Genomic DNA, 24,324 nt, shown 5'->3' on the forward strand with positions numbered 1-24,324 from the left:
CAACAATATCTGCCTTTGATGTTTTGAGCAAAACCTCAAATTCATCAAATTTATTTACTAAACTCCTAGCATTGGTGTACACGCAAGTATACATGCACCTGTTTCTATTCTTAGCTACCCTAACACAACCCATGTGTTTACTTGTACCACAATGACTTCCAGCAGTCTCTGAAATATCCTGCATATTGTTTTTCAGGCTTCTGCTCATTCCAATAGAAGCAGTGCAAGAATCTCTTTCACCTCTGCCAGTGGCTACTGTCAATCTATTGGTCTTTGTCTCCCCCCAAGCTAGCAGTTTTCCGACCTGCCTAACACTGCCTCGATAGCATCAGAAAATATTCTTGCACCCTTTCTATTTAAGTGTATCCCATCCCTGTAGAAGCAATCTCTCCTGTTAACAAGTACAGTCCAGGCTGAAAAAAATTCTACCCCTTAAGCCCTGCACAATCTTTCCAGGGCCGAATTGATCGACAAGGTTCTCATCATATACTCCCTCCTATCGTGTCTGGGCAGAATTGCAGACACTTTCAAATTCAACCCTACTTCACGGCTTTTTTTCAACAGTGACCTGTACTTGTTAAGTAATTCCGCTGGTCTCCTACTCTTAATATCATTAGTGCCAACGTGTACAACTATATCACCTTTTGTGCCCTTAAAAGATGATATCCGCTCTACAACGTCATCAACCTTTGCCCCTGACAGACATACCCTGGTCCTGTTCCACCTATCAGTGCCCGTTCCACCTATCAGTGTCATCGGGCATTTATAATGCCCGATGATAGGCATATGTGTGTAACATGTGAAAGAATATGTATTCTCAATGGAATTCTTAATATCGTCTCTTCTTTGGTCCTTAGCTGGCGGCTGGAGGAGGCGGTTGGCCACGCAACCAGTACGCTGCTGTAGGTGCCGCAGGGTTTCGGACTTGCTCTGTGATGTTCTTCCATGCTTTACGATCCATGGCGTCAGTCCTGGCCTGATTAAGGTCGAGACGCAGCTCTTCAGGTCATTTTCCACTTGCTTGTCCCACGTTTTCCTAGGCGCGGTCCGTTGGATGCTCCATTGGGTGGGTTGTTGTCTCCAAAGGAGTGTGGATGGTATTGTATTCGCACCCATTCTACCTACGTGGCCAGACCATCTAAGCCTTTCGCTTCTGGATTTAGTTGGCGATATTTGGTTGCTGTTGGCATATGGCACGTATGGTATCATTAGTGATGCGGTCGCGAAGTGAGATGCCCAGGATCTGCCACAGGCATCGCATTTGGAATACCTCAAGTTTGTTTAAATCTAGCTTGAGACAAATCCATGTTTCCGATCCGTAAAGGAGAATGGGCAGGATCAAAGTCCGGAAGAGTCGGATTTTAGTCTTTGAGGAAATGTTGGTCCTCTTCCACAGACACCATTTGAGCGAGGCGAACGCAGTGGCCGCCTGTCCATTCTGCTGTGGATCTCCACGGTGGATGCAACTTTCTTCTCCTGGATCAGCGACTCAAGGTATTTAAAGTCCTGCACTTGCTCGATCCCTACTGAGTGGATAGCTTTATAGTGCTAGAGTCATGTTAAAATGTGCTCCCGTGTTTTGGATTTATTTGTGCGTTTTTAATAGCCCCTGAATTGAGAAAATAGGTGTCAGTCAAAATATTATGTGTGGTGAGTTTAAGTGTTAAGTTTTGGTGGTCGAGGTTGTGTTTTTGGCAAGATATACTCGATTTTATTTTTTACAGGTTTCCAGATTGTCTTTCCTATAGTAATACACAGTCCCATAGAGTTAACATTATTCATATAGCATTGTGAAATTTCCCATAGGATTAACATTGCCCCATAGACTTTATATGGGACAATATGGCTACCTAGATATAAACTTTGTTTGTGTATCCAGGGATATCTCACAACAGGCCTAGCGACATCTATTTGTGATATTTGCCTAATATTAACTGAATTATATTGGAAAATATTTGAATATCTAATGATTTTCTATGGAGAAACATTTTCCCATAGGTTAACATAGGATTTACTGTGGGCTGGTGTTGGGCTATAATTGTGAAAACTTTAATAATTAATATCTTCTTACCTATTAGGATTGAGGTACTCATCCTTGGTGGGATGAATTTTAAGATTACTTATTTTCTAAGATTTTTTCCAGCTCCATCTGGTGATTAGGAGCTGAGATACAGAAACTGAGTTTAGTGAAAATCAAAACTTTTATGCAGATTTTCATCCACTACATAACATAGGAAAAATATATATATATTGAATCTGATTTTTTCTTTAGGAGTGAGGTAAGTGTAAGTAATAACAGGACAGTCAAGAAGAAGAGGATTTCATAAATAAAGATATTTTATTACAGGAAGAAGAGGATATTTTTAGAACTTAAGGAAAATTTTTGGTACTGTTTTCTTTAAATTTAAACACATTATGGACACAGAATTTAATAGAGACACTGTACGGGATTCGGATGCAGAGGGTGGGGGGGTCTTCTCGGGTGAGTCTGGGGATAAACCAGAACCCCCTAAGAAACATAAGGGTGAAAATGCAGTCAAATCGCTTAAGGGAAGTTCTAAGGGTGATAAGAGTAAGAACAAACGCAAAAAATCTGTTTCTACTGAAAAGGATCAAAGTAAAAATGATTCTGAGGGAGGTACCTCTTCTGACTCGGAGTCATCTTTGATTAAATCTCCTGAGGTGTTTAAAACATTAAAAGGTCGTAAGGTTCCCTTGACTCCTAGGGTTGTGGTTCATGGAGACAAGGATAAAAATAGTAATACAGACAGACAATGTGGTTTGCCCCCCGAAGCTTCTTGTGGAATCATCCACTTCAGTGGATGATTGAGGAGGTTGCAGTGTGTGCTTCTTTGAAATCGCCTGCATCTGAAAAGAATCGGGGTGTGGGAGCGACTCAGAGATGGGAATCGATATTGAGTTCCCCATTTGATGATGATCTTGTTTCAGGACAGGTTTCGGAGGTCTTAGGAATATGTTCCGCGGTATCTAAAGTTAAAAAAGCTCTCAGATTTTTTGTTTTCTGAATCCTGTGGGGTCACGGGAGCGGTTTCTGGGCGGACTTGGAGGCTGTGACCACGACTTTACTTGTAGATAATGAATGTTTGAAGGTTCGCTCTGCGGAGCTTGAGACTCGTGTTGATCTTTTTAACAATTTGGTGAAGACGCAAACTGTGGCTGGGAGTTTGAATCCTAGGTATAAAACGTTTGCAAAGGTTGTTGGAGGTGGTTTGCCTGTGGCGGATGAACAGGTTTTGTTGAAGTCAGCAGGGGATCGTGAGAGTACTCGCAGACCTGCTCTTAGAACTCCTGAATCTCAGTCTGATCCTAATAATATTGTTATTTTTTGTCCAACCGAGGGTTCTGAGATTGACTCGAGTCAGAGCGTAAAATCGACAGTGACTGAGGAGATTAAAAAAGAATATAAAAACATGAAAATTAAAAGTATTCGTCTCTTGCGAAATAAAGCAGTACTTTTGGAGACAACTTCCAAGAAGATGTAAGATAACTGAGAATTTAACTTTTAAACATGCAGGTTTGTCGGTTGAGAAACCAAAATTTTCCAATTCAACTGTCTTAATTTATGGAGTTCCCAAGGATTTTACTAAACAGGATATTTTGGAGGATTTGTATTACAAAAACTTCCAGGATTATAATGTCACTCAGGAGGAGGTTAATCAAGAAGTTTCCTTTCAGTTTAGTTCGGGCTCTGGAACTAATGTCATAAACTGGATCATTGGATTCAGCCCACGTCTTTATAAATGTTTGTTTAAGAACAACAGAATCTTTTTGGGCTTTGGATCACACTTTTAGAAAATTTACTGTGGTCGGCAAGTGTTTTCGCTGCCTTGGCTATGGTCACTCTTCACAGAATTGTTCACATAATGCAGTGACATGTGGCCACTGTGCTAATAGTGGTCATGTTTATGCCGAGTGTCCCAACAAGGATAGTCCCCCTAAATATCAACTGTAAGAGGAGAGGTAGAGGATATGATCACTCAGTGCAAGATAGTAAATGTCCAGAATATATCAGAGTTGTAGAGATGACAGACAGAAGAACATATAATGAGTAGTAATAATTATTTGCAATCTAACACAGAGATCTTAAATTATCATAAAGGTTTAAAAGTTTTACAGATAAATGGACAGCGGTCTCGTGCTGTGGCTGACGAAATTCAAGTTGCAGCTTTTGAGGGTAATTTTGATTTAGTGTGCATACAGGAGCCTTATTATATGGCCCAAGTGGGAGGACTTGTATATAAGGTTGTGGGATATCCGTCATGCAGAGTTCTTGCTGCTTCGGATGCTCCTCCAAAGTCAGCAATTGTAGTTCTAAATCGGGATATTGTGTTGACTTATTACTAGTGAATGTTCTGCAGATATAGTATGTGCAATTGTGGCGTTGAGGGACTTTTCTTTTTGTTTGATTTCTGCGTATTGTTCTCCTCTGGCAGACTTTCTGGTTTGTTTGTATCGTCTGGATAGGATTTGCTCGAGATATTCTGAAGGTGGATTGGTATTATCTGCGGATTTGAATGCTAAATCTCATTTTTGGCATAGCGCTGTAGTTGATTCTCGTGGATCTCTTTTGGAAGACTTGGTCCTATCACATAATTTAAGCGTACAGAATTTGCCTGATAAGCCTTTTACATTCTCTACCTATCATGGACAGTCTAATATAGATACGACTATTGTTTCTTCCGGGTATGCTGAGAGAATATTGAATTGGGACGTGCATTCTGATCTTCTGATCAACAGCGATCATAACGCTATTACTTTCTGTATTGCTCCTAACCCTGTGCAGAGGGATTTTGGAATTGATAATTTGAGATTTTCTATGGAAAGAGTTAAATGGGATAAATTTGGTAATTATTTAAAATCAGTATATAATGATGATTTTGTATTATCTTTAAATAACTTGAATGCGGATGACTTGGTAGCTCATGTTGAATACCATTTATTTCAAGCTATGCTACATAGTGCTAAAAGAAAACAGTAAAGTGGTCCTGGTGCCTTGGTGGTCAGTAGAATTGTCTGCTTCGAGGTCAAGGGTGATGAGGGCTAGAAAAATGTTGCAGCGAGGCAGGCATTTGTCTGGACAGGATGTTGAGTTGCTTGCTGAGAGTTATTGTTCTTTGAGACGACAGTATCATAGAGAAATTGCTCGCGCCAAGATGGAATGCTGGCAGAAATTGGTAAAGGAGGTGGGTAATTCGGACCCTTGGGGTCTGATTTAAGTTAGTACATGGTGAAATCTACAATACCGTGGTGACCCACGGGGAAGAGACTGATGATTGGTATAGTACTGTTCAGCGGATAGTTGGGGAGCTTTTTCCTGAAGATGAGCCACAGTTGGATACAGGTGATCAGGCTAGAATACGTCGGAATAATTTGGAATATGATGGTTCGTCGGAGATAGGTTTGTTTTCGAGGTTGGTGCTCGGTATAGCTATTGCGAGGTTGAACACTAAAAAATGTCCAGGTTTGGATTTGCTAGAAAACAAAATACCATTGAAGTTTTTCGAGATTTGCCCAGATGTCTTGTTAAATATGTTTAATAAATGTTTGTTGGAGCGTGTATTTCCGAGATCGTGGAAAGTAGCTCTTCTCAAGATTTTACACAAGCCGGGTAAGCCTCTTGAGAGTCCTTGAGCTTACAGGCCAATTTCGCTTCTGTCTAACCTGGGTAAGCTGTTTGAGAGGTTATTGCTTTCTAGAATAGTTGAGGTCCTGAATGCTGGTCATGCTATGTCGAATTTTCAGTTTGGCTTTAAGAAGGGTCATTCAACCGAGGAGGTGATATTGACGTTAATTAATTATATGAGGTCTCCTGAGAAGTATGTTTTGGTTGTGTTTGTGAATTTTGAAGGTGCTTTGGATACTGTGTGGTGGGAGAGCGTTATGAATGTTTTGAGGAGGTCTGGTTGTGACAGTTATTTATACGGAGTTATACGTTCATACTTTAGGGACAGACTGGTTAAAGTATGCGTGAAGCACTTGATGTACAGTAAATACGTAGGTCGTGGATGTCCACAGGGATCAGTTCTGGGTCCAATATTTTGGAATGCCGTACTGGACCAGTGGTTAAATAAGTCTCAAGCTATAAACTGCATACAAGTGGCATATGCGGACGATTTGATTGTGGGGGTCCCAGGTCGGTCTAGAATCGTGTTGGAGCACAGAATACAGGATGTCCTGGAGGATCTCTCTAATTGGGCTACTCTGAACAGATTGAAAATTTCATCTACTGAAACCAAATTCATGGTGTTTAAAAACCATTTTGATTATAACTGCCCACCTAGAGTTGTGACGGGAAACAAATTCCTTTTTTGTCTAATATCAAGTATTTAGGGATAATTCTGGATGACGGGATGGGTTTTCATCTGCACGTTTCACACCTTAACGATAAAATTAAGAAGTTTATCTGTTCAGTTATAAGAATTTCAAGGCAAGAATGGGGACTTAGCAAAAAAACTATGAGCTTGTATTAAAACGATCTTTCTGCCAGTTATCACTTATGCTGCTGGCATGTGGGTGGAGGCTGTGTTTAAGATCAAAACTCAACGTAAGTTAATGTCGCTGCAGCGATCAATGATGCTGACTTATTTGAATGCGCCACGGACTGTGTCTACGGTTGTGCTACAAGTGATAGCTGGCTTGTTACCTCTGGATTTATATGTGGTTTACCGAGGAATGTTGTACGCGATGAGGAAGGGTATCCCTGCCCAATATCTAGGGATGTCTTTAAATCTGATGGCTACCATTAAGGAAGAGAAACTTCGAATTTGGACTGGTTTGGTTGGAATCTGGAGAGCCCGATGGAGTTCTTCTGAGGTGGGAGCGATAACTAGAAAGATTATTCCAGAGGCAGATTTCGCTATTTCTAAACCAGTGTCGTCGTGGTTTTGCCACACTATGTATACCAGTTTTCTGCTAACAGGGCATGGGTCGTTCCGGGATAAATTGTATTCTAGGGGGTTGGAGCCAGATCCATGGTGTTCTTGTGGAGCGGTAGAGACTTGGCAACACATTCTATTTTCTTGTCCTTACTATAATGTTGAAAGGCGTCTTTTGAAAGAACAGATATCTAATCTTGAAGAAGATAATGTACATACATTGGTGCAAGGAGTTAACAACTTTCAGGCCTTGCATGTGTATGCAAATGCTGTGTTTTCCAGAAGATGTATAATAAGAAACCTTACGGACATTGAATTGGCTGTTTACAACCAGAATCTTCATTGATTGCATCTTGGCTTGGGAGCTTCAGACCTGGAAGCCTTTGGTCGGGTCTGGGGCTCCTGGGCATTGACCACTGCAGTGGTTTTTTTTTTTTTTTTTCAGTTCTTGGGTTTGGGCGGCCCAAGTCTGGATGGCTGGCACTCAATAGTATTGCACTTTCTCTGTTGAGTGTTCAATTGTGCTTTGGCGCTCCAACTTTTAAATATAGTACCAGGGACGGGCATCAGATTGCAGTTGAAAAGTCCAGCTGCTTTCTGATGGCAAAGTGACCTGACATAAACAACATACTACACTCACAAACATATCTCTCTTATATATACTTTTATTCTTTCCTATACAAAAATCATTTATACACTTGACTTAGCTTACGAACTTAACTTAAAAAAAAAATTTTTTTTTTTTTTTCCCCTCCTATTCCTTTTCAAAATTGTGCTTTTGTCTTCTTATTTCTTAGCTATCTTTTTATTTATCAGGTCCACTTTACAGATTTTCTGTTTAAAATGATTTAGGTGGAGATGGGCTTTTGCCTGGGAACCACCCTGACACAGTACACACACACACTTGCTCGATCTGGACACCTTCGAGATAGATGGTGGCTTGCGACCCATCTGTTGTCAGGGCCTTTGTCTTATCAGCATTGATCTTCAACCCGTATGGCTGGGCAATGCAGGCAATGTCGTAGAGAATGTCCATGACTTCAGCGTCGTTTCTGGCAAAGATAGCACTATCGTCGGCAAACATTAAGTCAGTCACATAGTGATCCTTGCCATATTGTATGCCCCGTCTGTTGCTGAATGCTTGCCTCATAATGGCGTCGACCACGATGTTGAAAAGCAACAGGGAGGCCACGTCCCCTTGGCGGACTCTAGTTTGTATGGTAAATTCCTCAGATAAATTGTTCTGGATGTGCACCTGGCTGTTTAAACCGTTGTATGCAGTTTGGAGGAGTGTGATGACTTTTCGAGGTACATGTTTGATCTCTAGCAATTTCCATAAGGTGGACCGGTGGACACAGTCGAAAGCAGACTTAAAGTCAATAAAAACAATGACGGTTCGCTGTCCACACTGGATCCTCTCCTCCATCAGGTGACGGATGGCAAAGATTTGATCACAGCATCCTCGCCCAGGTCTAAATCCTGTCTGTTCTTCTCAACTGGTTTGCTCGCGATGTTTTTGCATCCTTGACTGAATGATCTTCATAAGGACCTTTCCGTTGATAGAAAGGAGACTGATGCCACGGTAGTTCTTGCAATCCCGGTTATCACCTTTCTTGTGGATTGGCACGATAATGGCTTTCCTCCATGTTAGCGAAATTTGTTCAGTGCACCAGATGGTTTTGAGGAGTGAGTGTAGTCAGCGAAGCAGTACATCTCCCCCGCCTTTGATCGCTTCTGTGGTGACTTGGTCCATTCCTGGTGCCCTGCCATTCTTTAGGGATTGTACGGCTGCTTCACTTCTACTGTAGGCTCGACATCGACCATGGAGACCTCAGGGGGATCGATCGGTGGTGCGGCTGCTGGTGGTCCCTGAGGTGGGTCATGATTATACAATGCTTTAAAGAATTCACTCCACCGTTTCACTCCATTGTGCTTGGATGCCGCCTCTTCAAGATCATCTACCACTTGGTTCCAGTATGCTTCTCTCTCTCTGCTTTCACCCTCTGTCGGACTTCTCGGTTTAACTGCCGGTACCATTCAAAGTTGACCAATTTTGCCTGTTTCCGTTTGTCCACGAGGTCGAGGCACTCGTACGATATCCATGGTTGCATTCGTCGTCGGGCAGGTTGGCATAGGGGCTTGGCACATTCCAGGATGGCATCAGAGATCTGCTTTTCTTCTTCATTTATATCCTTGGTTGCGGCCAGTGTCTCAAAGCGGTTGGATAGGGCGATCTGATATGCCTGTTTGTTGGCAGCATTCATTAGCTGCCTCCAGTCCAGCTTGGCTGACCGAGAAGACCTTTTTGCATGTCGTAGTTTGAGCTGAACCTTAGCCCGGATGAGGTAGTGATCAGGTCCCCTCATGGCACGGATGTCCATGAGTGATGAACAAAATTGGGCGTGATCAAAATGTAGTCCAGGATTGCTGAGTCCTTGCCAGATGGATTTCGCCACGTAAGTTGATGTTTTTGAGGGTGCTGGAAATGGCTGTTTCCGATGATCAGGTTGTTAGATGCGGCAAAGGACAACAGACGTAGTCCGTTGTCGTTGATCTTCCCATGACCAAACTTGCTCATTGTTGTTTCCCAACAAGATCTGTCCACGCCAATGTGGGCGTTAAAGTCACCTGCGAGGATGATCACTTCTGTCTGTGGAATTGAATCCAGCATATGTTGGAGCTGCTTGTAAAAATCATTCTTGGTCGGGTCCAGGCTAGTCTCAGTTGGTGCATAGGCAGAGATGATATGGGTCTTGATGGTGCCCTTGACAGTAAGGACTGCCAGGCGGTCCGATATTGGTTGGAAAGTGACCACACTACTGGTGGCCTGAACATCGACCATAAAGCCCACTCCTGCTTCTCGTTTCTCACCATCAGAGTAGAATAGCATAACTGCTTCGTTAGGTGCTGGTGGTTGGATGATCATCGTTCCAGACCCGGTGAGCCTTAGTTCGGATAATGCCGCGATTGATATCTTGCACCTAAGTAGTTCTTGGGCGATGATTTGTCCAATGTGGTGCCCCGCTCGAACATTCCATTCACCAATGTTAATTGCCCTTTTCGGCGTAGTAAGCTTACTGCTGTGACCAGTGGGCCACTTCACACCGGCACCCTGGGTCCCCAGTGCTGGCGCATCGGCTACCCCAGATGCGGTAACATTGTTGAAAGAGCTTGTTCCGAATTTCATGCGGTTTCTTGCCTAGTTTCCCTGGTTTCCGGTTCTGGTCATTTCGGCAGGATGACCACCCTCCTCCTTTTGCAGCTGGGCTTGGGACTGTCCATGGCGGAGTTAATATCTAATATTAACTAATATCTTAATATCTAATATTGTTTATTTGTTATTATTAATCATTATGATTGTTAACCATGCAATTCTCTTGTTAGAACTTATTTTAAAAAATAAGTAAGTAATTATAATGTATTAAGAATTGTGATGTTAATGAATAATGTATTAAGAATAGTGATGTTAAAATAAACCAATGTTATGTAATTCATAGTTTTTGGGCTTTTGGCTTCAACTTTTTTTTATTTTTTTATTTTAAGTTGCTCCCAGTGATATAGTCATCAATGCCATCTTCATGAGCAATGCTGGATTCTTTGTTGGAGGAGCATCCAATCTTATAAGCACTGCAATTTCAGCAGATCTGGGTCGACAGAAGGAACTGAAAGGAAATAGTGAAGCACTGTCTACTGTAACAGGAATCATTGATGGTACTGGTAGTGCTGGGGCAGCCATAGGACAGGTATAATTCCATTTTTTTTTATTATTATTATTATTAATTTTAGCTGAAAATTACATAATTCTTTGTTTTTTGATCTGTTACAATGAATTGTGCATTTTGAGGCAGTAGTTTCACTGTGAAAATGATAATTAGAAAAATAGTCATCAACATGGAATTGGATAGTATGAATAAATTTAAGAAAGAATTAAACAAATTATTGGAGGGAATGGACAGATGAAGTTGGGTAATTGTTTTTGCTGATGTCTATATGCCGGCCTTTTTGAATTATTTGTTGCTGCTAATGCAAATACTAATTCCTTTAATTAAATGCTGAAAACTTGCTTGCCATTTTTTTTTTTTTTTTTATCTTGTGTTCTTCACTGTTTGCAATTTCTATTTTCCAAATCACATTGGAGAAGATTAAGAGATTGAGAAGTTTGCATTTTAGTTCAATAAAGTCGAAATATTTCTTGTACTAGTTACTAGTCAAAATTCACTTCTCCAATAATCCTGAAATTAGTTAGGTGAGTGCTAAATTTATTTATATCGAGGATTTCTCAAAAATCAAAACAGTTAAAATATTTTTGATTTTTCATTATGATGCTTATCATTTGCAAGGAAGTAGATATACAGGGTGTCTCAAAAATATTAGTACAAACGTTTAGGGGAGGTAGGTAACATCTAAAGGAATGTGAATCGCATAGGAACCCATAACTGGAAACGTCACCGTAAGTCGGTACACGACGCTGTTCATAAGTTCTCGAGAGGGAAAATTTCTGGTTTATTCATTCAAGCAGTAGTTGCCACGCGAATATTGTGCCCCCATGCGGCACAACATCGCTTCGCAATAAATGTATGGGCAGGTATGGTCGGCTGACTAAGCAGTCAGCCGACCATACCTATTACCATCCTGCATGAACTCTGCTAAATATCGGATCTTTCTTGAACAAGTTCTACCAGGGTTACTTGACGATGTTCCAGCAAATGTGAGTTTCAACATGACAGGGTGCCTGCGCATTATGGAAGGTGTGTTCGTGACTATTTGAACAGGTGTTTTGGGCATCGATGGATTGGCTGTGGTGGACCCGTTGCCTGGCCGCCACGCTCACCTGATTTATCGAGCCTTGATTTCTTTCTGTGGGGGCCCTCAAATCTATCGTGTGTGAATCGCCTGTGGAGACGGAAATGGATCTCGTGACGAGACTCGTCTGCGCTTCTGCTACTGTCAAGGAAACTCCAGGTGTGTTCGACCGTGTTCACCAATCCATGCTACGTCGGTGTTACACATGCATCGCATCTCATGGTGGAACCTTCGAGCATCTGTTGTAACATCATGAAATGCATCCATCTTGTACTCCATTGTTAATATTATGTCAAATAAATGTTTGCCACTAATTACTGTCTTGCATTTCTGCTTCTTGTGCCTCTGCTACTACTTTCTCATGACGTTTCCTGTTATGGGTTCCTATGCGATTCACATTCCTTTAGATGTTACTTACCTCCCCTAAACGTTTGTACCAATATTTTTGAGACACCCTGTATAAAGTGTGCTATATGAAATGAGTTTGCTTATCAGCTCAACTATAAACTAAATAATACTGCACAATAAAGTTATCTGGTAAAATACCAAAATGCTTTTCTTATCATGAAAAGAGCTCAAAAAGAACAGAATTAGTGCATTATATTTTGAACTCAGAATTTACAATTTTTGTAGAATTTAGAAGAAGAATTTTAAATTTTGGATGAAGTCTGCATGTGTGGACACAGTGTACAAATGCAGACACTATGCTAATTACAGAGAGCTCATGCCACTTACCCATGTCACATTAAGCACAGAACATTATGGAATACAGATTTTATAAGATTATTTAAATTCTGAGTATGAATATGGCAGTTATTCTCTAATGAGAATAATTGCCATAAGTACTGATATTAGTATTAGCCATATAGTGCAAGGAAGTTTCAGGCTTTTGATGCACTAGCAAAAAAAAAAAAAAAAAGGAAAAGTAGACAAGAAAATATTATTCGAGAAAAGGTTTTGGGTTGCATAATTACTATGAAATGCATTGTTACTACCAAAAACACTTAAAAACTGATATGTTTATTATAAAATAAACTAAGATACAAAAACAAACAGGAGCTTTCTGGGCGAGGTGGGCCCCTTCTTCAGCTGGACCATGGTACAAATACATTTTACCTCTAATATATAGAATAACAATATAAGACTGGGTGTGATCATATATTAGACAAAGTAAGATGCGTACATGAGGTGGATGGACGTTATAGGAATAAAACAATAAATGAGTCACCGGGCAGAATCAGATGTCTGGTGCTGGGAATGAAAGACATGTATGCGAGACATATGCTAGCATTCATTCACTTTTAAAATTAAAACTCCATAATTGGGAGGCATAATTGCCTCCCAATTATGGAGGCAATTGTTTTACAGTACGACGAACGCTGATATACATCTTGTGTATGTGCCTTACATTCCCATCACCAGACATCTGATTCTGCCTCATTTATTGTTTTATTCTGTCCATCTACCTCGTGTACATGCCTTACTTTGTCTAATGCATTATCACGCCCAGTCTTATTGCTATTCTATATATATAACGCATTTGTACCATTGTCCAGCTGAAGAAGGGGCACCTCACCCCGAAAGTTCCTGTTTGTTTTTGTAACTTAGTTTATTTTATAATAAAAGTATCAGTTTTTCAGTGTTTTTGGTAGTAATAATACATTTCATAGTAATAGTAAGAAAATACTAAATGAATAGTGCACTTGCCTGTTCATAGGTAAACCGTCCAGTTGACCTTTGAATTTCTTCAGGCTGTCAGCCTCAACTACCTGTGGAGGGAACTTGTTCCAGTAATCAGTGATTTTCTAGCTAAAAGAAGACTTTCTATAATCTAGTATAAATATCTTCCCCTCTAATTTGAATTTATGGCACCTAGTTCTGGAATTATTTAATTCTTTATAAATAATGAAAATTCTTCATTCATTCATTCTATTAATCCCTCTCAGAGCTTTATAAACCTTAATTAGGGTCCCTTCCAATGTCTTTTTTTGGATGAAGTATTCATGCGTGGACACAGTATACAAATGCAGACACTGCTAATTACAGAGAGCCCATGCCACTTAATCATGTCACAGTAAGATACTTATAATACCTTTAGTGAGACTGTGTGCCACGTCTTAATAGTGAAGCAGCTAAATTGCTCAATTTGGTTAATAGAAGCATTTATTATATTAGATTATTTCATAATGGTATTAATAAATGCTTCTGTTAACCAAAATAAGCAATATGTCTTACTCAGAACTTTTTTGAGTGAGATATATCTTGTTGTAGATGCAGAACTCAAAGGAAGATTATGGAGAGATATATCCAAGAATAGCTTTAATAAACGATTGGATACTGCAATGTTTCAATGGTTTGTTCAGAAATGTAGCCAAGGAATTCCATTGTCAGGATCTATAATAATCAAAAATGCCATCGAAATAAATAAAAAACTAGGCGGAGACCCTTCATTCAAAGCTAGCATCGGATGGTTGGACAAATTTAAGCTGATTAAAATAGCTGATTAAAGTTTGGTTAAAGACCAAATATACAACTGAGATGAGACTGGCTTTAATTGGAAGGCACTGGCATCAATGACAATGTATGGCACCGGAATATAAGATGCAAAAAGATTGAATCACTATAATGATATGTGCTAATGCCAGCAGTAGTCATAAATTGTCTTTGGTTGTTATAGGAAAACCAAAAAGGTCTAGATCATTTAAAAATATTAATTTAAATGCTATGCTAGTTAAATGTGTCTCACAAAACAATGCATGGATGAGCCAAGATATATTTCATGATTGGTTTCATAAAATATTTGTACTATGTGTAAGATCACATTTGGCATCAAAAGGTTTACCACAATATGCAGTGCTACTAATGGACAATGTGCCTTCTCATCTGGCGCCTCCGTAGCCAGGTGAGCAGGAGCAGCAGTGCATAGCACACGCAGGCGCCTCCGTAGCGAGGTGGGCAGGAGCAGCAGTATGTAGCACACGCTTCTTGATTAGACCGGGGTTCAAGACCGTGACCACCAAATACAGAGGATGTGGAAAGGTCAGAGAATGACCACCGCATATCCCGGAGCAATATGGCCTTAGTTGCTAATGCTCCTAAAAACCAAAATAATAACAATAACAAATAACAGCATAGCACACGCTTCTTGATACAAGCCCGTGACCGTCAAATACAGAGGATGGGGAAAGGTCAGGGAATGACCACCGCATGTCCCCGGAGAAATATGGCCTTAGTTGCTAATGCTCCTAAAAACCAAATAACTAACAAACAAACTTTCTCATCCCACACACGTATGTGATTTAAAAAGCGATGATGGCAAAATATCATGCCACTTTCTGCCAGCAAACATGACATCTCTCATTCAGTCGATAGACCAAGGCGTGATTGAGAGTATGAAATGTCGTTATTGCAAAATATTCATTCAGAAACGTGTTTCGCCAGAAAATTAATTAGATGTGATAGAGTTTTGGAAAAGCTACACTATAAAAGACGCAATTTTCAATGTTGCCGATGCCTGGAATGATGTTCCAGTTCACACAATACAAAGAAGATGGAATAAGTTGAGCCCAGAAATATATTCAAGTGATACAGAAACCATTCCAAAAGAAACTAAAATTTTGCAGTTATGTTTGAATGTTCATAGCATTCGAACATTGAAAATATTTGAAACATCTAAAATATTTTGATGGAGGAAGTATTGGCTGGATATGGATAAAATGGATATCAGATGTGAAATTTTATACAACAATGAAATTGTGCAAAGAGTGATGACAATTTTGGATGATTCTGAAACTGAAGAAGAAGAAAAAACTGCTGCTAATGGAACAACAAACATAATTAGCCACTGTGAAGCTGAAACTATGTTGTCAAAGTGCATTGAGTGGTTAAAGGTAGAAGCAGATGCTATCCAAGTGTTAATTTTGCATAAAATTCATAACATTGCCTCCCAAAATTCTCGAGGAATAATGAAACAAAAGAAATTGACTTGACTTTTTAAGAAAAGAAATTTAATTATGTAATGTTATTTTCTTTTAAAAATTTTTTTATGACATCACTAGACAAAATATTCAGTCAAAATATACTAAAATAGTCAAAATATTAAAAGTAAGTATGTATATAGATGTCTGTACTGTGATTTTTTTTGAAAGTAAAAAATAAATAATTAAAATTTAATTAAATTTCATTAGGTTATGTATTATGTAATAAAATAAACAAGTTAGATGACCCGGTGTATTGTATGTACAACGTTTTTAATTTACTTATTCTATTATCTGTCTATTCAATTATCCATCATAGTCTCAGTCCCGTACCCTGCCTGACAATCGAAGTTCTACTGTACTGAATAATATTTTGACAAAAAGCTGAAGGCAATTCATCATTGCCTTCAAAGGCTACAAATGCAATAATCTCCATATATAGCCTTAACTACTGATGGAGGAGGAGGAAATAACTCACTAACCCAGTAATTAACAATTCACCGGTTAAAAGAATATTTTACAATCTAGTCTGTAACTCTTCATTCATTATGTGAACATAGTTCCTAGAGATATATGTATTAAACCTTTAAAATTTTGCCTACATTCATTTGATTGTTCACTCCAAGAGTCTAAATAAGATCTCATCTAAAGTGCCTAGTTTGCTCCATGGCCCCCATATTCATAATTGCCTTTTTTTTTTTTTTTTGTTACTGCCATAGAAATCCCTGAAGCATTTCCAAGTTCTCCAGAAGATTAATGACTGCCACTAATCATTAACCACAAGCCCAATCTTGATGTCACACTCATCATTACCCATCACCTGTCAAGGACGTTTTAAAAAAGCTCTCTCTTTTTTTAAGATGTGGTCTCCATACAATATTTCAAGTACAGGTTCACGGTTACATTATATATATATATATTTTTTTTTTTTTTTATGAAAACCCCAAACACGAGAGGTATTAGAACCTATACTACTTAGTACCATGCTTGAGTTGGAGGTTGAGAAGATGAAAGAAGATATTTGTTGACATTAGGCTTGAATTTTCAGGAAATATGAATGAAGGTTGTTCCAGAAAATGGCAGTTGAATGAATAGATGAGGAAGATGAAAAGTTGGTTCTGTGAATTTGAAGTTGAACAGTAAATGGATGTTGGCTGGTGGCGGGAGCAGAGATGGGCAAAAGTTGCGGCCAATAGCTTTGGCAAGAGACCAGAATGCTCGGCTACCATTAGGGCAAGAATCAAGTTTTCTACTCTTAGCCTGTTCAAAATCTAGTTTGGACTGGTTAATAACTGCTTTACAATTGTTGCGAGCTTTGGTGTAGGCAGAAAATGAAACTGAAGAATTGGAAACAAGCTAATTATGATAAGCAACGTTCTTCTCTTGAACAGCCTTAGCACATTTATTGGAAAACCAAGGTCTAGATAAAGGATGAGATTTTAAAAGGAATGTGGAATAAAGGATTCCATTCCTACAAGAATAATTTCACTGACACGATCTGAGCAAATGTTGACACCAGAAGTATTGAAACAGTAATCCGACCAAGGAAAAGAAATCTCGCAGGTCATCCCATTTTGCATTCTTGTAATACCAAACAATACGAGGTTGGGAATACCCATGAGATAAAGCCTCCATTGGAGAAGATACAATCACCAAGTTGTGATCTGAGGTGCCTAAAAGACCACTTACTTCAACCATGTACTTAGAAGGGTTGTATGTGAGAAAAAGATCAAGCATCTTGGCTGTATGGTTAGGATTGTCTGGTATTCTTGTAGGTAAATGACCAACCTGTGCAAGGTCATTAGTAATTGCAAAAGCCTTAGCATCTTGACCAGCTGGGTCAGTGTGACTAGAAAACGGAAGCCAGCTCGAGTTGTGAACATTAAAATCACCAAGGAAAATTACCTCGCTGTTAGGAAAGTTGGAATGGAGGAAGTCAAAGAGCTCCAAGTGATTAGTGGAGTTGGGAGAATGGTAGAGACAACAGATGAATTTGGCACAATGAGGTAGAGAGATTTTAAGCCAGAGAAGATCGAAAAGAGGAGATTCCAAATTACCAAGTCTCTGACTGGGAATATCGGAATGGACATATGCATAAGCACCACCTTTGAGGTGAAAGGAATCACACAGCGAATAGTTTGGGCAACTGAGATGAGCAGTAGTTAAATCAACTGATAACTGAGATTCTGTCAGAAAAAGTACATGGGGTTTGGCAGACTGCAAATGGAAATGGACGTTGTTGAGATTAGAATTGAGACCACGTATATTAGTGAAATGAACTTGGAAGTGTTTGGGAAGTTTAGAACTTTTCGCAGATAAGCTTACTCTATTAGTTTGACACTGATGGAATCCATACTGGTGATCGTTGATCAGATGGAAGGTGACATTACACCCTATATCCTATCTTGAATGTCATTTAAGAAAATCTAAAGCACAGCCCTCCTTGAAAGTAAAGGTTGCGATAGTGGTTACAGAAAAATCTTTCAGCCATCCCACAGTCCACGTAAGAATCCTAACCATGGTTCCAACACATTTCAGCTTATATAGTAACTTCTCATCCAGACACATTCAAATTTCTCTTCTAAAATCTGAACTGTCAAAAAAAAAACAATAATAATAAAATAACTTTTGAACAATTAAGCTTTATTCTGTGTAGGTGTGTTTTTATTTGCTATTTTTTTATATCGAAGCTGTTCCTGTTTGTGTGTTTGTGATTATCATCAGTAATTTTGAATTTATTGGGATATTTTTAATAAAATCAAAATATTGAATTTTCATTTTATATAGCTTTTTTTTTTTTTTTTTTCTCCCTAGCTTCTAATCCCTATAATTGAAAAGAAGTTGAGTTGGAAATTTGTATTTTATCTTTTTATGCTTATGGTGAGTATTCTATGTTTTTTATACTTTTATTTATTTTTTTTTTATTTTTTATTTTTAACATATGATATACACAACAGGCAGTCACCCAGTTAAAGTGTATAACAGAGCAAAGGTTGTACAAAACATAAAAATAAATGGTAGACTTTGTACAAGGAAAGTTAATTCAAACGGGAAAAGTCCAATTCACAAAAATAAAAAAGATATTCATGACGTCAAGGACATTCATGACTTTGAAGTAGATAGTTGAACACTTTGCACCACATAGAGATATTTAATTCTGTAGTTTGATAGCAAATGTTTATGTTTATTCACTAAGTTACAACATGAATTGACATGCTGTAATGATAATTCTGTAAATTTCAGCTTTTTTCTTCTTTTTTTTTTTTTCTACTGCAAAAACTTTTCCACATGTTTCAGCAATATGCTTCATCTGAGATTTACCAACATCACTACTGAGTATTTTTATTAGTATTGCCACTATTATCATACCAAATTTTGTCTGTGGCATTATTTGCCTATAGACTTTGAATAACTACATATTTCAAGTGTTTAATTCTTTTTGTGTGTTTAATTGATTGATGAAATATAGAAATAAAAGATATATATAAATAATACTTAATTTTTATTTGTGTTTCTCTGCTAGACTGTTCTCACCTTGATTTGCATTATTAAGATAGTGTACCATGACCTTCAAGATCTTTACAGGAGACTAAAAACTAGAAGAGCAGCAGTTAATAGCTTGCTAGTTAATGCTGAAGTAGGAAGCTCCAGTGAACCTTTTAATACTAGCTAACTATAGTCCATACTTAAGTTTTTAAGATATGAAAATTCTTTTTTCCTTTTTTTAATTATTGTACAGACATTATACAATAATTAAAAAAGGGAAAAAAGATTTTATAAACAAATGCATATTAGTGCATTTTACAATTAGTAATTACAGTTTTATACAAAACATATTGTATTTTTATATAGTGGCTTATTTTATTTTAAGTATGCCTCCCAAACAGATGTGAAAAATATATTATATCTAAATACTTTTATATCCTATCATCATATTGCTTAGAATAATGAAGTAGGTCTAATTATATTTTTAGTGAAGTTGAATAACTGTTTTAAGTGAATGCAAAAAATTAATCATGAGCATAAGCATTATTGTTTCTTAATTGCTTTGAGATCTGTATTTCTTATTTAATGTATCATGCCAACATTCCATGATTTCAAATTGTAATATGGTTAATGTTTTCTAAACCTCATTTTGTATAGAAAAGTTGTTTGGTGTGTAATTTTGAAATGGAATGTTTAATTGACATTATCACTTAATTTTTAAATAATTATTGTAATTATCCTTTGACTCAGCAACAGACTGAATTTCTTCCTAACATGCATTTGTTTAGCATACTTTATTTACATTTCAGTTCTGTAATGTGTGTTACGAAAGTAGCTGTAGTTACCTTTATGTGCACTGAGAACTGCTCTTCTGACATTTTAGCTTTACACCTACACACACACACATGTACATATGCATATTTATATTCCTCCCCCCTTCCCAATCAGCAGTGTTGAGCTCGTAGTACATCTGTATCCTTAACATGTACAAATTTTATCTGTTAAAGTTTGATTTGTATAGTAATCTCTCCCCATTCACAGAGTTTTGCACCTTTGTCAACTGAAAAAGCACAAAATTGAGATAGTGGTTCTATATTTTAACACCAAAATTGTGTTCTTTTTTTCTTATTCTAGCAAAACAGTCCAGTCTCAAGCAAAAGAACATGACAATTATTGTTCCTTCCTTCTGTAGATCATTGTTGGGGAAGAGTGATTAATGTAAAGTGAGGGGATTTATGCTCTACTCCTGTGGTCCCCAAACTTTTGTCACTCATGTCAAACTTAAAGTTAAAAGACTATATTTGTAATGCACATAAAGAGTGATTGCCATTCAAGTCACTGGATTTTTTCCTAATCTTGTCGTACACTCAAGATGTAGCATGCCATGTGCTGAGACGAACAGTTTGTGAACCAATGTAGTCTACCCTGTTGATGATGCACTTGTCACTACCATATATATAGTGTTGTTGGCTCTCTGTAGATTCCTGTTTTTGATTGACATTTACATTTTTCTCAAATGTATTTTGGACTTGTTTGCATTTCACAGTATCAAATGAAGGTGTCAACTAGGAGAACTGTTATAAAAATAAGTGTATATCTTGTTCCATCACTTTGTTCTTATCTTCTTTTCCTTATTGTATTGCAAGTTAATCGTATTTCTTTTTACTACAAATGGAAAATGAAGTTTGTTTTTTGCATATATTTTATTGGCATATTTATTGTTTTTCCCCTAACTGCCAGTTTTCTATGAGACTGTATTCTTGGCAACCACAGTTTTACTTTTCAGGAACATATTTCCTAAAGTTTCTGAGAAGTATTGTATTTTTGTGTAATCCCTTCTGAATAACTACAGTATAGTAATTAATGAGACATTGCCTCATTAATGAATTACATTGGTTTGAGATGGCTGAGGAAGGTCCATTTTTATTGCATTTTGTAGCTTGTCTAATTCTCCCACAGTAATAACAGATGTGTAGCCTAAAATAATTACATTGAAGAAATGAAAAATAAAAAAATTAAAAAAATAAGAGGTTTTCCATCTGTTTACTTCCAGTAAACAAGATGATTAATGACCTAGAACAGTGGTTCCCAAACTATTGAGATCTACGGACCCTTTCAAAAAAAAAAAAAAAAAAAAAAAAAGTTCACGGACCCTTTCAAAAATCAAAAGTTCATGGCCCCCTTCAAATATCAAAAACAGTTTGTGGGCCCCTATACATAACATATGCATATGTTGTGTGTGTGTGGGTGGGTGGGTGGTCGACCACCATTTTGCAGATCCCTGGAACTGGTCTACATACCCCCATGTGTCCGCAGACCCCAGTTTGGGAAATGCTGACTTAGAAGATATGTTTAAATCTCTTTCTAGAAAAATGCTTTCTAAACTTGTTTTCTCTTGTTGTGTGTGTGTGTGAGAGAGAGAGAGAGAGAGAGAGAGAGAGAGAGAGAGAGAGAGAGAGAGAGAGAAAGAGGTATACCCGATCAGTGTATATCTTGTATTATAATGTGAGTGAAGGTTTTTCCCCCTCCCCCTTTTTTTTTTTTTTATAACTGGTGGGTGGGGGTTGCATATATTTTGTTTCATGTAATATTTTAAAATTTGAACTTGGACTGTTTTGAGTTCTTGTCATAGATTCTTGATTTTTATATAAGTGCTGTTTATGAGTAATATTCAAATATTTGAGTTTTTATTTCATATTAACTATACCTTGGTGTAAATAACACTACAAATTGATATTAGGGCATATCCATACTTTATCCATACACATGTGTGGGCACACGCACACAGTATAATAGTCATCATCGGCATCTCAACATATGTTTATTTGGTTACTTTATGTATATCAGTGACAATTTAACTTTGAATGAAATGAAAACTTGGAGAATTTATCACCTTCCAATGCAGAATGAGTTGTTTGAAAAGTATCATTATCAATGCATCACACTGGCAGTTGATTGCCTTTTTGTAATTATTTTGATACTAATAATTATGGGTTTAATTAATCTTTGGAGTAATTTAAAATGCAATATGATTTAATTTGATCATTGTGATCATTGAAGAGCCTGTGATTGCTTGATTAGTTTTATGTTATAAAACTTAGCACATAGTATTTGAGACACCACTATTTTATTTTATTCCTGAAATAAAAGAAGAGTTGATTTCTTTTTCACTTTTGCATGATGGATTATGTTATTACTCTTACTACTTTTCCAATAGTTTCTGATTTCTGAATAGATGTTCCCAAATAAAAAAAAAGCAAAAAATTAACATTACATTCCTCCTGCACCTCAGTTAAAACTTGGGAAACACCTTCATGTATCAGAATTTACTACTTAAAATTTGAATATGGCAAAAATTAATTTTTCAGTTTGACCTAAATAAAACTATTGAAATTCATAATAAAAATGTATCAGATTTGATAATTGTTCATTCTGTTCACTTTTCAAAATGAGTAGAACAAATGCTAGTAATTCCTAAAAAAAGGAATTAATAAAGGAAATAATTTCTGCAGTTATTATAATGAGAGCAGAACATAGTGTTACATGAATACAACAGCCACATACTTTGCAATTATGGTACTTCAGAAATTTGGTACTTAAAAATGCAAATTTTTTCATACATACATACTACTAAGAATAATAATTGATGGTTAATTTATCTCAGTAACAATTTATTGGGTTTTGTTCAGTTTAAGCAACATAGTGATCTCCTTGGGAAGATGATGATCAGAATTAAGATTCCAGACTGGTGTTTTTTGGTAGAACTTATTTTTGGGTGGTTTCATTCTACTGATTATAGACTTCTTTCCCTCCCCCCTCTTGTTTAACTAGAGAAAATTAATGATAAATTAATAGTACTAGATTAATTAATGATTAAAACATTAAAAATATATAATTTTTGATAATGCCATAATAACAGTTATATTATGACACCATTTGGTTATTTTAATTCTTTATTTAGATTCATTATTTATTTTATTTTTACAATATTATTATTATTATTATTATTATTCAAGCTGCAAGTTGATCCCTAGGTTAATGATGGTTTGTTAGTACTTCTCATCTTATTATAAACTATTCATATAGCATTTTTGCTTTATGTAGTGTAATATGCCATTTTCCATTATAAGTTGAACTTGTATATACAACTTTCTGTAATTGGCATTGGAAAGCAACTGAGTGATAATATCCGAATACCAGCTAATATCAGACTTTGATATTAGCTGGTATTTGATATTAGCTGTGATAATATCCGAATACCAGCTACTGGCAGACTTTGGTATGGAGAATGAGTGTCAGTAAAAGAAGTTTTGTCAGTGTTGATTGATTTAGTTTTTATTTCACTGCTTTTAGACTTAAGAAACAATATTGCATTCCTCATAATTTCAGAGACAAACTATATTGTTTAGTGACTGTCAAAAGCATTTGATCAGGTTAATAATGCCTTAATTTTCTCCTCTGAATAATATCAAGTAAGACATTAGTGATCCAAATTATAAATGAAGCTATCAAGTCACTGATTTCAGCACAATTTTTTTAAATGTATGTCTTATTATAAGTCTTTTAAACATGTCCTTTTTTATTTTATTTTAAATATATTTAATATTAAATTATTTTTTGGGTATGTATATATGACTTGTCTGTCTGTTATAATCCCAGATGGTGCTTATTACCTTTAATGGGACTGTCTTTGTACCTTTTCGTATCGCCAATAAAATGAATTTATTCTGATTTTAATCTTGAAATAAGCATTTTCTGAAATCATTGCATTTATCAGTTTTCCATAATCTTTTTCACAGTTATGATCACAAATTTTTTCTTCTTAAAAAAAACATTTTAAGTACAACAATTATCTTTTAGACAATTACAAGGATTTGTGTACTGTCCAGTGAAGGAGTAAAAGGTGGTACACTTTCTAACTTTTTTTTTTTTTTTTAAATTTTTGTAGTTATGGACCTTCTTTTATTATATTTTTAAAAATAATAAAAGAAGGTCCTAATACTTTGAATGAATGGAGATTTATAGTATGTTCAATATTTACAGTATGTCAATAACATACTGTAATAAGACATCCCACATTTTGACTCTGTCCCTGCATGATTATCTTAAGGGCATATCTTTGTAATAACTATCTGACATAGTTCCTAATCTATTCAAATAAT

General features: G+C 37.0%; 1 protein-coding gene across 1 annotated transcript in view; it reads left to right on the forward strand.

Moving 5' to 3' along the window:
* Positions 1–19,349, forward strand: part of LOC150076510 (sugar phosphate exchanger 3-like) — a 168,732-nt gene extending 149,383 nt beyond the window's left edge. The window contains exons 12-14 of the mRNA XM_090387474.1: positions 10,440–10,639; positions 18,491–18,556; positions 19,200–19,349. Of these exons, the coding sequence (XP_090243600.1) occupies positions 10,440–10,639; positions 18,491–18,556; positions 19,200–19,349 (416 nt within the window). The remainder of the gene's footprint in view (positions 1–10,439; positions 10,640–18,490; positions 18,557–19,199) is intronic.
* Positions 19,350–24,324: the final 4,975 nt, after the last annotated feature.

The sequence above is a fragment of the Mastigoproctus giganteus genome, chromosome 13 (assembly GCF_048544385.1).
Source record: "Mastigoproctus giganteus isolate SK-2022 chromosome 13, ASM4854438v1, whole genome shotgun sequence".
Classification (NCBI taxonomy): Eukaryota; Metazoa; Arthropoda; class Arachnida; order Uropygi; family Thelyphonidae; genus Mastigoproctus; species Mastigoproctus giganteus.